The 15832-nt window shown below is 40.1% G+C and overlaps 1 protein-coding gene across 1 annotated transcript in view; it reads right to left on the bottom strand.

The window, feature by feature from the left end:
- LRP1B (LDL receptor related protein 1B) overlaps positions 1-15832 on the bottom strand; it is a 1445547-nt gene that overhangs the window by 1148908 nt on the left and 280807 nt on the right. The window contains exon 5 of the mRNA XM_033944130.1: positions 10258-10420. Within this exon, the coding sequence (XP_033800021.1) occupies positions 10258-10420 (163 nt within the window). The remainder of the gene's footprint in view (positions 1-10257; positions 10421-15832) is intronic.

Here is a 15832-nt window from a genome sequence, read left to right as displayed (position 1 = left end):
GCGGAATAGCGCGTGCTACATTGCCCCACGCGCAAGACCTTAACGCCAGCATTGAGCTGGCATTAGTTCTAGAAGCGTAGTGCGCAGTGTAGCACGCGGTAATTTCCTGCGTGCGCTAAAAACGCTAGCGCACCTTAGTAAAAGGAGCCCTTAAATATTTCTTTATGTGCTCCTCAAATAAGTTAAATTCTCCTACTCTAGCCTACTAATCTGGCAGCACTTATTTGTCTCCTATCCGGGGATTTAGGGCTCCTTTTACTAAGCTGCACTAGCGGTTTTAGCACGCGCGCTAGACGCTAATACCTCCATTGAGCTGCCGTTAGTTTTTCCATGTAGCATGGGGGTTAACGCGCGCTAATCTGCAGCGTGCACTAAAAACGCTACCGCAGATTAGTAAAAGGAGCCCTTAGGGTTTTCATACTGATTTACCTTATTCCTGGCGCCTTTAGACACTTTTGCCAGTGCTGGTGCCTCTCTCCCAATGCCTTGAGGACTTCTTCATTGTATACAAACATGAATCAGCACAATATTATTTAATAAAGGAGATCGTGCAATCAAGTGAGTTTCCTTTACTTCCCATGGGGAAACTCACTTTGATATACGAGTAATTTGGTTTACGAGCATGCTTCTGGAACAAATTATGCTCGTAAACCAAGGTTCCACTGTATTTGTATTTATAATTATTCAATTATTTATCCCATCCTCCTGACAGCACCCAGAATGGATTACAAAGTTACATTCAAAAAAATAAAACAATACAGCAAATGAATCAAATTCAATAAATTCCAGCCTGCAAATTTCTCTTCTACACATCACAATGCTAGGTTAAAACAAATACCGTATTTTTCAGACCATAAGACACACTTTTTCCACACCCAAAGAGGAAAAGGGGAAAAGGGGGTGCATCTTATGGACCGATTACACCGCGCCACCCCCCAGTATCTTTTTAAAGTGGTGGTGGACCAGCGCGGTATCCTGCTGGATGGCTGCCTCTTTACAGAGCGACACACAACACAGGAGTGCGACCTTTGCACTTCCTGCCTGTTCCCACGCTGCTCTGTGACTGGATGTGATTGGGTGTGATTGGCTGTGATTGGGTGGTTTAACGGCTGTGGCGCACATGTACCTTCCCCGCCTCACCCCTCCAGCATTTGTAATTTTCAAACGTGTGCTCGCACATGTTGACGGGGAACCAGCAATGACTATGAGCGCACTGGATGCCCGGAAGCTACAGGTAGCTGACCTGCGGGCCGAGCTCTAGCATCGGGGCCTAGACTTCAGTGGGCTGAAGGTCGAGTTGATGCACTGGATGTGGCGCAGTGGTTAAAGCTAAAGCCTCAGCACCCTGAGGTTGTGGGTTCAAACCCACGCTGCTCCTTGTGACCCTGGGCAAATCACTTAATTCCTCATTCCCCTAGGTACATTAGATAGATTGTGAGCCCACCGAGACAGACAGGGAAATATGCTTGAGTACCTGAATAAATTCATGTAAACCGTTCTGAGCTCCCTTGGGAGAATGGTATAGAAAAATGAAAAAATAAAAATAAATAAAATAAATGCTGAATTGTTAGCAGGAGATTCTGGTGAGGAGGAGACCACAGGACTAGGTGGAGAGCCGACGGGCAACGAGTTGGGCGACGAGAATCACAGCATGGCGGGGGATGAGGATGACAGGGAGTCAGTGCTTCGTCTAGAGGGAGAAGGCCAGGAGCAGGAGCAGATCGTGGTAGAAGCTCTGAATTCAGAAAAGGGCCCTGAGAACAGGAAATCAGAGCAGGCAACAGGGGAGTGTGAGCCAAGTGGAGAGATGGGAGAGAGGAAACCAAAGGACTGGACACAATCCCTTACCAAGCTCAAGGCTCGTCTGACATGACCCCTGGGGCAATATGATCTAGGCGTGAATAGTGGGCAGGAAGCTGAGAACCGGCCCAGAGAAGAGGGGCACAGTGAGGAAGAGGAAGATGCAGAGATGAGTGTTGTGCGTCGCTCTGCAATGAGGCAGCCATCCAGCAGGAGACTGTGTTGGACCACTGCCACTTTAAAAAGGTGTCGGGGCAAGGGGGAGGGGGGCTTTGGGCTGTAGGCTACTTTGGGCTGTGGGCTTCCTAGCACCAGACGCACCTACATGTAGAGGAGGAAAATCCAAGAAGAAGAAAAAATTCCGAACCAATTTATTTTTATTTTTTTTTTTTTTGGGGGGGGGGGTTCCTCCTTTACATATGGGTGCATCTTATGGTATGGTGCGTCATATGGTCCAAAAAATACGGTAAGTTTTAACAGCCTTGAAAAATCCCAGAAGATCATTAATAGATCTCACAGACCAAAGTCACACTCAAAACAAATAAAAATCTGGCAGAGGGAATATGTTTCTCACTCTGAGAACATAATGACTGCTTAGGAGCATAGAGTGGTGACTTGTCACACACATATTTAGGTGCCATGAAACACTCTAAATGCTAACATCAATGTTTAAAAAAACCGCAACGCTTTTTGATTGGTAGCCAGTGCAAAGAAAGGACTGGTGAGTTGTGAGCATGTGAACCCAAATTTTTCAAAAGTTGAACCATTGCTTTTTGAACACATTGGAGTCTTACCAAGTTCCTATGTGGTAACCCCACAAACAATGCATTGCAATAATCAATACGTGATAATATATAAGCAGAGAGCAATAGGACAAACAATCAGGTTCTGTATGTAACTGACGAAGATAGTAAAATGAAGAGGAAACCAGTTGGGAAATATGATTCTCAAAAGTTAATTTAGCAGCCAATACAATTCCCAAGCTACATAACTCATTTTTAGTCACTATATTGGACCCTTCCCAAAATAAAGATGGCTAAGGAACTCTGCCAATTTTCATGGTTTTGAGGTTTATTAAAAATTTGATACACTACCTTATCCAAATTCAAAGCGGTTTGTAGAATTAAAATTGCAAGTTTACAGCAATCAATAAATTAAAAATGGGTAAAAACAAAGAAGCACACAAAAAACTAACGCGACGGATGTAAAGACATAAGACATAGACAGAATATAGTAACATAGACTACTTGGAATGAGAGGAAAAGGGGAAAGGATTATAATATTTGGATAGCAAAGAACAATTAAAGGTCAAACAAAAAGGAGGGGGAACCAGGAAGGGCAGCTTAAGAGCCAGACCTAATGGTCATTTGCACTTTCGTTACTGCCTTGGCAGGTTAGAGGTGGAACCTAATGTTTAGAACACCAGGTTGGGAACCTAAGGGCCCAGGTTTAAATTCCACAGCATTTCATTGTAGTCTTGGGCAAGCCACTCCATGAACTCCTTTTACAAAGGTGCGCTAGGGCCTTAACGCGCGCAATAGCACGTGTTAAATTCCCAAGCGCGCTAGCCACTACTGCCTCCTTTTTAGGAGGCGGTAGATTTTTGGCTACCATGCGCTATAGTGCAAGGTAATTTTGTGCGTGCACTAAAAGCCCTAGTGCATCTTCGTAAAAGGAGCCCCATGTCTTATCGGTTCAGAACCTTGGAGTCATCTGTGACTCCTCTCTTTCCTTCTCTGTACATAGCCAACAGACTGCTAAACCCTGTCATTTCTTGTCACCAAAAGTCATCTCTTCCTTTCTGAACACACTACCAAACCCTGATTCACACTCATCACTACTCCCCTCCCCACCCTTATTATGAAGCTGCTTTAGGGGTTTTTTTTGTTTTTTTTTTAATCGCCAGTCACGGCGGTTAAAGCTGTGACGCTCATAGGAATTCTATGAGTGTCGGGACTTTTACCGGCGCATCCAGCAATAAAAAACCCTAATGCGACTTTATAAAAACAGGGGTTAAATTGCTGCAACTTGCTTCTCACAGGCCTCTCCCACTATTTTCGGCTACAGTAGCAAAATCATGCTCAGAATTTAGGAAGTTGGTTGGGCTGAGAACTTTTCAGCACCCCCTCATAGCAAAGAGTTTTCATACTCCGTCTGATATCATCATATTTCCATTTTTCATCCCAAGGCCTTTTCCATTGGGAAAACCACCTACATATAGGGCTCCTTTTACTAAGGTGTGCTAGCGTTTTTAGCGTGCGCTAACCTCGTGCTACACAAAAAAATACTAACGCAAGCTCTATGGAAGCATTAGTGCGTGCTAAGCGCACGCTCAAATCGCTAGCGCACCTTAGTAAAAGGAGCCCATACTGTACTGCACATTCCTGCTATTAGGGCAAGTAATGCCATTGGAGAACACAGTCACCATATATATCAGCTACTAAAACCATCACTAGGCAGCATAACATTCCATCTGATAACACTAAGAGGTCCTTTTACTAGCATGTGCTAATGGATTTAGCTTGCATTATCAAATTAGTGTGCATTAAGTTCCATGCAGCCCGGGCTGCGTGACATGAGGTCTTGCTAAATCTGTTAGTGTGCAATGTACAAATGCTATAAAAGGAATAAGATACTTCTATAAAATTGTTAAAAGATTAGCTAAAAATAAAGTTGAAAAATAATAATAATAACTTTATTCTTATATACCGCCAGATCATGCCAGTTCTAGGTGGTTTATAACAAAAGAAACCGAAACAGTCAGCGGATTATACAGAATCATAATGGGATACATAATGAACAAATGAACCAAAACAGTACAAACTTTGGGCTCCTTTTACTAAGCTGCGGTAGCGTTTTTAGCGCGCGCTGCAGATTAGCGTGCGCTATCCCCCGCGCTACGCGGAGAAACTAATGCCAGCTCAATGGAGGCGTTAGCGTCCAGTGCGCGCGGCATTGCAGTGCACGCTAAGCACGCGCTAAAACCGCTAGCACAGCTTAGTAAAAAGAGCCCTTAGGTTACAAATCTATCAAATAATTGCGTTTTTACTAGTTTTCTAAAAGAGTAGTAAGATGAAACACATGGAATAATTTTACCGAGCCAGTTGTTCATTTTGGCTGCCTGAAAAGCAAGAGTTCTATCAAGAAATCTCTTGAAACAACAAGATTTTATAGTAGGGTATGCAAACAGATGTACTCTACATATGGATTTGTTGGAAAGATCCAGGAAGAAATGGGAAACAAGGTAAACTGGAGACATACCAAAGATTGATTTGAAACAGATACAGGCAAATTTGAACAGGACTCTTGCCTCCATTGGTAACCAATGTAATTTTTGGTAATACGGACTGAGGTGCTCCCATTTTTTCAAACCAAAAATCAACCATACAGCTGAATTTTGTACCACCTTTTATTGAATTTTATAAACCACCTTGTAATCTTTTTTTTTCTGTTCAAAATATTTTATTGATTTTATAAGTATAAAACAAACAGCAAACGGCTTCCGAAAAAGCCCACCAAGAAAAGAAATGACAGCTCCTTTCAAGTACATCTTTTAAAAGTTTTGTTATAGGCGCTCAGATAAATTATGTTACAATAGATAACTGGACTAACAGGTAGAACGATGCTGCATCAAAATATTTCTTGATGGTTCAGAGTTTCCACAAAACCAAGGAACATTTTCTAACTAACCAATCTGTATTTTGCTCCAAGGTGAGGTGCCAATCTATTGTCACTCCCAAGATTTTTATAGAGTGGTCAATAGGATAGTCAAAACCATTCAGATGTATCAAAGTATCTTTAATATTGTCATGGGGACTAGCAAGAAAAAAAATTTGTTTTTTTCAGAATTTAATTTTAATTTGAAATCAATCATCCATAGTTCAATCTGGTTTAAAATAGTAGATATATGTTTTGTTTTGTTTTTATCTCAGCTGTCAAACTTTTAAACGGAATAACAATGGTGATGTCATAAGCACAGATAAAAAAAAATCTCAATTTTAAACTTTGCAATAAAAAAATCCCAATGGCGCAAGCATATTCTGGGCTTCCATTGCAGTATCTCATGCTAAAGAAAACCTAAAAATCATAGGGAAGGTAAAAGTTAATCAATATTGTGACCAGTCAGGCTCCATACCTGCCAAGGTCCCTGTGGTTTACCTATTGTCCACCAGGGGAGCAAGAGAGAAGCAGGAACTGAAAGCAAGTCAAGGTCCTATTATCTAGGCCACCACTTTATGGTGCCCTTGATATACAGAATGTAAGTGGTCCTTATGTCTAGATGCCACTTAATAGATTCATCCACTATGTATAAAATGTTCTTTAATAAAAATAGGTTTCACTTTGTGTATGACCCCCAAGAGGGCAACTTTGTAAGGGGCAGCAATTTGGAGCCTATTCTATTAAGGAAACTTCAATTTAATTTTTTTTAAATATAGGGTGTCCCAAAAGTCACTACACACTTTTTTTTTTTCTATTTCGTTCCAGGTATCATTCAGAGAGACGTGAGGCCATCATCAAAACAATTGTTAGGTTTTGTAGTTTTTGTAAGTGTATCATCCCTTCACCAAGGTTCACCAATTGACATTAGAGCAGCGTTGCAAAACTGCCACTTGGCAAGAATTTTTTCAGTCTCCGACTGCAGTTCAGCGAGAGTTTGAGAAGCTTTATGGCCGTCACACTGCTCCATCGCGTAACACAATTTCTCAAAACAGGATCTGTTCTTGACAAATCATGCAGCCGAAGGCCTGCTACAACCACCACCGATGAGAACACTTTTTCTTCCGCGATGCATCTGGTAACACGACCACCGCTGCAGGGGAAAATTACCTGGAGATGTTGCAAGAATTTGCTGTGCCACAACTTCAAGCGAGGAGTGACCTTTTTTCCAATAAGACGGAGTCCCTCCCCACTTTGAAAGGTTAGTCAGAGATTTCCTGAATATCAAGTTTCCTGACCGATGGATCGGTCGAAGGGGTCCCCTCAAATGGGCACCGCGCTCCCCTGATCTTGTGCCTTTTTTTTGTGAGGCTATATCAAAAGCAAGGTGTATGCCACTAAGCCCCGTAACCTGTCACAGCTTTGAGGAAAGAATACATGAGGCCTGCAGCAAGGTCAGGGAAAAGATGTTGCAAAACGTCAGAGAGGCTTGCGTCTGAAAATGGCTGAAAGATATCGAAAATGGAGGCGCTCATGTAGAGGTATACAAGTCTTCGAGGCGTTGGAACGTGATGGCAAGCCTAGCAAGTAAAATTTTGTTACTTTTGTTGATGCCAAGAATATGAATAAACAAAGTTTCTTGTGTAATTTTTTAAAATTTATTAGAAGTTTGTAGTGACTTTTGGGATACCCTGTATTAAACAAGCTTAACTGGAAACATAGAAACACAGAAAATATGATGGCACATCCAGTCTGCCCATCCCCAGCATCTCCTTGTCTCCCTAAGAGATCCTGTGTGCCTGTCCCACACTTTCTTGTGCCTATCCATGATAACAATTGACATACAGCTGGTGTAAATGCACAAGCCTAGTTCCGGGAAACATGTGCTTAGCTTACAGTATTATTTAAGCTATGCAATTGTGTGGTCTATCCGTGCTCTGCCCAGACACTGCCCAAGTGAATATCTAACTGCAAAATACCTGTGTATATAGAGAGTAGTGCATAGCCAGATAAATATTATGTATGTAATACTATGTATGACTAGAATTCCAGTATTTGTATCCATACTTGCTGTCTAACTGTAGGGGATCTCCTAAATGTGCATGCTTCTCTGGGGGAACTCTGCATATGGTTTATGGTGTTTTATTTATATCCTGCTTTATATAAAATGGGTTCCAAAAACACATACATAATAAAATACACAAATAAATATCCATACAAATACAATCTCATCTAAATAACCCAGACAAACATAAAATACATATCACAAGACAAATCATCCCATCCTATTATAGAGTACTCATTCTAATGCCACAGTTACCCACTGCAGCCTCTTTATTGTACACTCAAGTTCAGAAAATACAGTTTCATTCCCTTAGCACTCATATTTCATCTGACAAAACAAATGATGTTTTAACAAACATTTTAACGTGCTCAAATTCCATTGCTGCTGTATGAAGCCTGGGAGTGTATTCCATTCTACTGATGTTGCACATGAAAAGGTTGCAGCCCCGTATTCTTTTAAAAGAATATGAACCCATCAAACCTTTTGCAAAATACAAGCACTAAGTACCGTATTTTCACTCCATAAGACGCACTTTTCCCCAAAAAAAAAAATTGGGCGGAAATAAGGGTGCATCTTATGACATGAATATACAAAAAAAAAAAAAAAGAGAGAGAGAGAGGGTTTTATTTTGTTTTCCTTCTCTAAATCTGGGGTGCGTCTTATGGTAAGGTGTATCTTATGGAGCAAAAAATACAGTAAATTGAAAAATATGGTACCACTAGCTTGTTTGCAACATCCCTGTTCTTTGAAACTAGTCTGCCCTAAACCCGCACTTTTTCAATTCCCAGAGGTCCCTTAATTCAAATAGTTGAGCTAGATCAAAAAATCAGTTCAGAGACGAGCCCAATTGTCTTCCAGTTTCAAGCACAGCTTTTGTACCGTGAAGGCTGCATCTTATGTAATCCAAGCTACAGGTTAGAACAATTCAAATAAATCCAAAAGATGTTAATAGCTTTTGAAATAACCCTGCGAGTCATATATATTGTACTACTATTAGAAACAGAGAGACAATTTAAGATTACACATACAACTTTTCTTGCAAAGTTCTACTTGCAAGCTGTTCTTGTCGGTATTAAACCAGTTCTGACAATGTGCTTTAATTTTGTACTAGACGTTAAGTAAAGAGTGACAAAAGTTCCCATATGGATGACAAGCTGCTTCTTCAATAAATATTTTCCTATATTTTAATAGAGGCTTATGTTGTTTAGGATACAGTCTATTAGATATATTACAAAGTACCTTATGAAGAACTAGTAAAAAAAAAAAAAAAAGTTCCTATGAATATAACACCAGCTTCAAATAATTTAAAATAGTCTTTTCTAAACATGAAAAATTGTGAAAGACAGTTCTATTACTAGGCACCTATGCAGTGGTGCCTAGAAGACTCCTATGTGGTGTTCCAATATACAGGGCGAGACAAAAAAAGTAACCCCTACAGTTTGTTGTTGTTTTCTCTGCAACTGCTTTGAATTTCAATATAAAATTTTACACAACCTTGAAGGGTATTAACATAGAACAAAATCTTTTCCAGAGAAAGGAAAATGGTAAAACCAGAGGACATAACTTGAGGTTGAGGGGTGGTAGATTCAAAGGCAATGTTAGGAAATTCTACTTTACAGAGAGGGTGGTGGATGCCTGGAATGCGCTCCCGAGAGAGGTGGTGGAGAGTAAAACTGTGATTGAGTTCAAAGAAGCGTGGGATGAACACAGAGGATCTAGAATCAGTCTGTGTCTGTGTATGGCTGTTTGGTGGGGGATGGGCTGGGGAGGGCTTCAGTGGCTAGGAGGGTATAGATGGGCTGGAGTAGGTTTTAACAAAGATTTCAGCAGTTGGAACCCAAGCACAGAAATAGCTAAGAAAAAAATTTAAAAAATTTAAATTGAATCAGGTTGGGCAGACTGGATGGACCATTCGGGTCTTTATCTGATGTCATCTACTATGTTACTTATTTGTTATATAGAAACATGATGGCAGTCTCCCGGAAGAAGTGGTGGAGACAGAGACGGTGTCTGAATTCAAGAAGGTGTGGGACAGGCACGTGGGATCTCTTAGCGAGAGGAAACGATAATGGTTACTGCGGATGGGCAGACTGGATGGGCCATTTTGGTCTTTATCTGCCGTCGTGTTTCTATGTTAGCCAAACGGGAAAACTCACAGCGACAACATTCACAGCGATAACATTCACAACGATGACATTATTTCATTCAATGAAAGAAATATGTATATTCAAAAAGTTCAACGGCTGAAAAAAGCCACTTAGCTGAGTAAGAGTCTGGTCTCGAGTCTGTCAATCCACTGAGATCAAGGATGTGAATTGCTCAGGAGCTAAGGTGTCGCTGTGAGTTTTCCTGTTTGGCTAACAGAGTGGGGGTGGGGGGGTGGGCTGAAACATTCATCTTTATTGAATTTAATTTTTATTTATTGATTATATCACTGCTTTCGCTGAATGAGCACACACAGCTGGGGTAACCTATGATGGTGTGTGGCTTGAAACGTGGAGTTTCTGGCCAATGTTACTTAAGCATTTGAGTGAACCTTGAACTCTCTCCATTGAGCTTATCACCTCACACTGAGGACCCCGTTTACACTATTAATATTTTATTAATATTGTGGTATTTGGGAGTATAGAAAGTTTCTTGCCTCCACACTGTTCCTTTTCCCTTAAGCATTTCTTGCAAAATACAGCATACATATTTTTCATTTAGGAGACATGTTACTCAAAACATAGTCTTACCCTTGTATAGGATCGACTGCTATTGCTCTGGGGTTATGAAGATCGAGATACACTAGAGTAATGCACACTGTTCCATTCATGTTACATGCAAAGATCCGGTCACTTATATGATCCACAAAGTAAAAATTTCCAGTAATCCAGTCAATTGCCATCTGTTGTACATCTGCCAAAGAAGATACACAATTATTGAATCTAGATCTTATAAATACAGTATGAATCACCAAATTATTGATCTTTCTATCAAAGGAGATGCTACATACATTTTAAAAAGCTCTCTAGACAATTTTATTGTTGCAATATAGGTAGATACGTAGACCAATTTTTGTATTTCTCAAAAGAGATCAAAATGACACAATTAATTCAACATATAAATGACTCTTTGTATGTCTAATAGCCATCATACTAGATTCATTCTGAACAGAGATGCCTTGTTTTTATACCACACAGATGTTAATCAAGCACATATCTATGTGTTCAAATATCCAATTAATATAGAATGAGTATTGTAACAATGGCAGCTAATCCCCTCTTTTACTAAGGTGCGCTAATCAAATTAGCATACGCTAACGTGTCCATACACTAACATAGGTAAACTTCAAAACTTTGGAAGAAACATTCAAAAGCTAGCAAATACTTAATTGCATAAAACAGTTTGAAAACAGCACCTTATACAGTGGTACCTTGGAATCCGAACTTAATCCATTCTAGAACCCCGTTCGAGTTCCAAAACATTCGAGTTCCAAGACAAGTTTTCCCATTGAATAGAATAGAAACTGGATTAATCCGTTCCTTGGTCCCACAAACTCTGCAAGATCGGGCCTACCTGGCAGAAACAGCAAAATCAGGATCCTCAGCAGCAGAGGCAGCATGATTGGGACCCCCAGCAGCAGAAGCAGCATGATCGGGACACCCCAGCGGCAAGACAGCAAGATCGGCAACAGCAGCTGCAAGTGGTGTTCAGCCCAAAGCTTCCCTCCCAGGCGGAAACAGGAAGCTGCGTCAGAGGGGAAGCTGTGGGCTGAGCACTGCTTGCAGTTTGGATTCCAAAGCAGCGTTCGGATTCCAGGGCAAAAATAAAGAAAAAAAAAAGTTTGGATTCCAAATTGTTTGAGTTCTGGGGCGTTCGGATTCAGAGGTACCACTGTATTTGGGTAAAAATGCATGCACTATTCACAGAACATGTGTCCTTACGCCAATATTAAACAATGGTTGAAATGAAGTTAGAGAGGAGGGGAAAGGAAGAAGCACAGAGATTAAAGCGGCTTTTACAAAAGAGCTGTACGGTTTTGTACCCCGCTAAAAAAACCCAAAAAACTCTGTGGAGTGATGATGTTCCCAAATGGACTTTATTTGAAAGTATCAAAGTTCCAAAGGTACACTAAAATCATCCACATAAAATAATTCCATCCATATAAAAGTAAATCATCCACATAAGAGCCTTAAAGGACCTAGTCCGCTAGGGATACAGGACCCAACACAGTCCGCGTTTCGACAAAAAGTCTTCTTCAGGGGTCCCTGGGGGTCCTATAAAGGTAAGTACGTGGGAAACAATTGTGTGGTGAACCGGAAGTGAGACACTGCGCTAGCGGGGTTAACGTGTCGGACATTTCATCACACGCTAACCCCCGTGGCAAAAAAACTAATGCCTCGTCAATGGAGGCGTTAGCGACTAGCGCGGCAGGCGGTTTAACGCGTGGTAATCCGTGCGTTAAACCCCTACTTCAGTTTTATAAAAGGAGCCCAAATGTAGGCTTCCAGAATCTCCATGGAAGCATTTTCCAAAAAATGTTTCCCATTCCAAATACAGTATCCTACTGGTAGACAGAGCTCCAGTGTCTCAGCGTAAACATGGAATGACGAAGCTGGGATTTAAATTTGTTAGGAGCTGGGAAAGGTTCTGGAGAAGGAGAGGATCTATTCCAAAACTACTGGTTCCACCTTAACTGGAGTGGAACTAGGATACTTAGAATTAACATTTAGGGTTCTTTTTTCTAAGCTGCGCTAGCAGTTTTAGCGTGCATATTAGACGCTAACGCCAGCATTGAGCTGGCATTAGTTCTTGGCATGTAGCGCGGGGATACCGCGCATGGCAATGCAGGGCATGCTAAAAACGCTTGCGCACCTTAGTAAAAGGAGGCTTTAAAATGTTCAGCAGCTTTTAAACCAGAATCTGGGGAAAGGCATACAGCAGCTCAGAAGTACATATTTCAGACTACAATATTGTTGAAAAATACTATCAAAATAGAGGCATAAAAACATGAGAATAACCTGACTGGGTCAGACCAATGGTCCATCAAGCCCAGTATCCCGTCCTCACAGTGGCCAATCCAAGTCACTAGTACCTGGTAAAAACCTTAAGAGTAGCAACATCCAGATGATCACTCGAAACTGGAAGAACTGTGATCGTTTAAATTTTTTGTTCTGGTGGGCAAGTCTTTGCTCTAGTTATAGATATGAAAGAATAAATACTGAGAATTTGGGGCAAGGTAATATATCTAAATTGATATGGGGCCCATTGGCGCACCTTAATAAAAAGACCCTTAGGTAAGTTAACTCTATTTTTTGTTGAGGATAAACAGAGGTAACGTTCAGTGACATTATTCAGTTAAGTGCTGCTAAATCTCTGGATGTGGCCAGTTCAGCAGGGTTTAACTAGACAAGACCCTCTCCTTCCTGGTTAAACTCTTTAAAATTTTGACCCCTAATGGTTTTGTCTTTTAAATCAAGGTAATACTGCAGGAGAAACATTTCTGCTTCTTAAATATCTTTTATAGCAGTACCCTTGTATGAAAGGCAGAGGATTGTCCTTGTGCGAGTGCTGATCCCTTAATAATAATTTTATGATACACTGAATACATCAAATAATGCATACGGTTTATAATAGATTTTGTCTGCAAAATACTGTATGAGATTCATTTTTATATAAGGAATATAAATGAAGCATAAATAATATTGATATGATGTCTAAAGAGAGGTGACTACTTTTAAAGTGGGTACCAATCATAGACTTGAAAATCCAATTCCTAAATGACAAATACCTTCAAGGCTTCAGCTTTGAGAAAAAAAATAATTGCATTGTATTTATGTGACACTATAATAGCTGTTTTATATGCAATACAATAGAATTGTATTTAAGAATTTGTATAATAGAAAACCTCTGAATAATCATGAAACTACTGAATAAATAAGGGATCTAGAAATCAGATAGATACTCTCATGTTTAGAATATTTACCCATTATGACTGTGTTGGCAAATGTGTTTCACTAATTTTTGTTTACATGTTATCATTTGTCTGGTTATTGTGGCCAAGTGGAGAGTAATACAGCCTCACCACTATTCTTTCCACCATTAGTTTGATCTACCCTAATATGAATTGTGATATAATTTATACACTGGCATCACAGTGCCAATTGGTCTTCATTTTTATACCAGGTCTCCTGAAATGCTTATCATATATGCATCTTGATTCATTGACATAATTTCTAAGTCTGCTTCTTTCTTTTCAGGCTAAAGATTAGTGCGCTAAATGCTAAGACATCCATTATAGTCCTATGGGCATCTTAGCATTTAGCACACACTAATCTTTCACGCACGCTAAATCGGTTAGCGCACCTTAATAAGCAGACCCCCCCAAATAAATCCCCTCCTTTACAAAGCTACACTAGCGTTTTTAGCGCCAGCCACTGCGGTAACAGCTCGGATGCTCATAGAATTCCTATGAGTATCTGAGCTGTTACCACCGCAGCCAGTGCTAAAAACACTAGCGCAGTTTTGTAAAGGAGGGGGAAAATAATCTATATATATAAAATCGGAGGTATGTATGTGTGTATGTGTGTGTGTGTGTGTATGTGCCGCGATCACGCAAAAACGGCTTGACCGATTTGAACAAAAATTGGTATGCAGATCCCTCACTACCTGTGGTGATATGTTCTGGGGGTCTCGCGGCCCACCTGCACACGTGGGCGGAGCTACAAACAGAAAATCAGATTTCACGCATTCATGTCAATGGAAAAAATGTAAACAGCTGCCATTCTCACAGTAATTCACAAACGGCTTGACCGATTTGAACGAAACTTGGTATGCAGATCCCTCACTACCTGGGGTGATATGTTCTGGGGGTCTCGCGGCACACAACTCTATGTTGCTTGCTCAAGGGTGGGTTCACCCAAGAATTTATATGTTCTTGCTCCAGGAGGTGAAACTAAAATTGTTGTTTATAATCACGTTTTGCGTTAGTTGTATTGTATTCATTTTGTCAAATATTTCACATTATAATTTGAATATTGTACTTTTTATTAAGCTGTAAAAAAATAATTTCATTCACCACTATAAAGTATCTTTATTTGAATCCATTTACAGTGTTATTGCTATAATTAAATACCCGTGCAACGCCGGGGCATCAGCTAGTTACTTATAAATAATAGAAAATACAGGAAATAATTTAAAATAATGTGCTCAGTGCTCCATCACATAGGTCATAGGGCAAAAGACCAAAAGTGGTGGAACCATCATTCCCATTATATTTAGCAAGACGTTATTCATAATAATGTAAAAATAAAAAAGTTAGCACTTTTGTTATGACTTGCATATTTTAAAATATTGATGTGATGTAGTTGCGAAAAAAAAAATCAATTAACCACCGTGCAAAAAAAATGTGATGCTACTTGATAACTCAAATATCCATAGTTATATTCTACAGAAATTCTTCAAACTCATCCAAATGTTCTCTTACTCAGGCCGAGTTTCACATTACTTCATCAGGGGGAACCTGAGCAAACTAGGATTCAAGTTGTAAAGTCCCAACATTAAATGCTAGATAACAATCTATCTAGGTTGCCCAAAGCTGGATGTCTAGATTTGGGCATAAATCCCCGATGCATATGTAAACCAATTAATCAATTAGGAGCTACCAATCAATTATTAGAGTTAAATGGCACTTAATTGACGTTAATTAGGCATTACATGTGCCAAATGCCTTATTGTATAATATGTGTGCCTAAATTTTGGGTGTGCAAATTTGGGTGCCATATTTAGAATCCAGGGGAATATGCATAAACCACCATTCTGCTTTTCGTCACCCAAATTCCAACCCAAACATGCCTGCATTCAGGCCACAGAAAAGCACCTGTGTTCTTGTCGCCATACACAATTTTAGGAGCATAACCCCGTGGGGTAATTGTTGAAGAGGCATTTTATGTCAGGGTTTTACATGTGAACAATCCTTTATAAAATGAACTCCTATATGTGTAACTTAGCTGAGTCATTTGCATCAGTGCTAATATAGTCCCCCTTTTATAAAGATGCGTTAGGGATTTGTATTGCCGGCTGCTGCATTAAAAGCTCTGATGCTCATAGAATTCCTAAGAGTGTTGTTGGAGCTTTTACCATAGTAATGTAATGTAATGTAATTTATTTCTTATATACCGCTACATCCGTTAGGTTCTAAGCGGTTTACAGAAAATATACATTAAGATTAGAAATAAGAAAGGTACTTGAAAAATTCCCTTACTGTCCCGAAGGCTCACAATCTAACTAAAGTACCTGGAGGGTAATAGAGAAGTGAAAAGTAGAGTT

This window comes from Geotrypetes seraphini, chromosome 5 (genome assembly GCF_902459505.1).
Source record: "Geotrypetes seraphini chromosome 5, aGeoSer1.1, whole genome shotgun sequence".
Lineage (NCBI taxonomy): Eukaryota > Metazoa > Chordata > Amphibia > Gymnophiona > Dermophiidae > Geotrypetes > Geotrypetes seraphini.
Note: the sequence above shows the minus strand (reverse complement) of the source record. Positions and strands in the feature narration are given on the sequence as shown.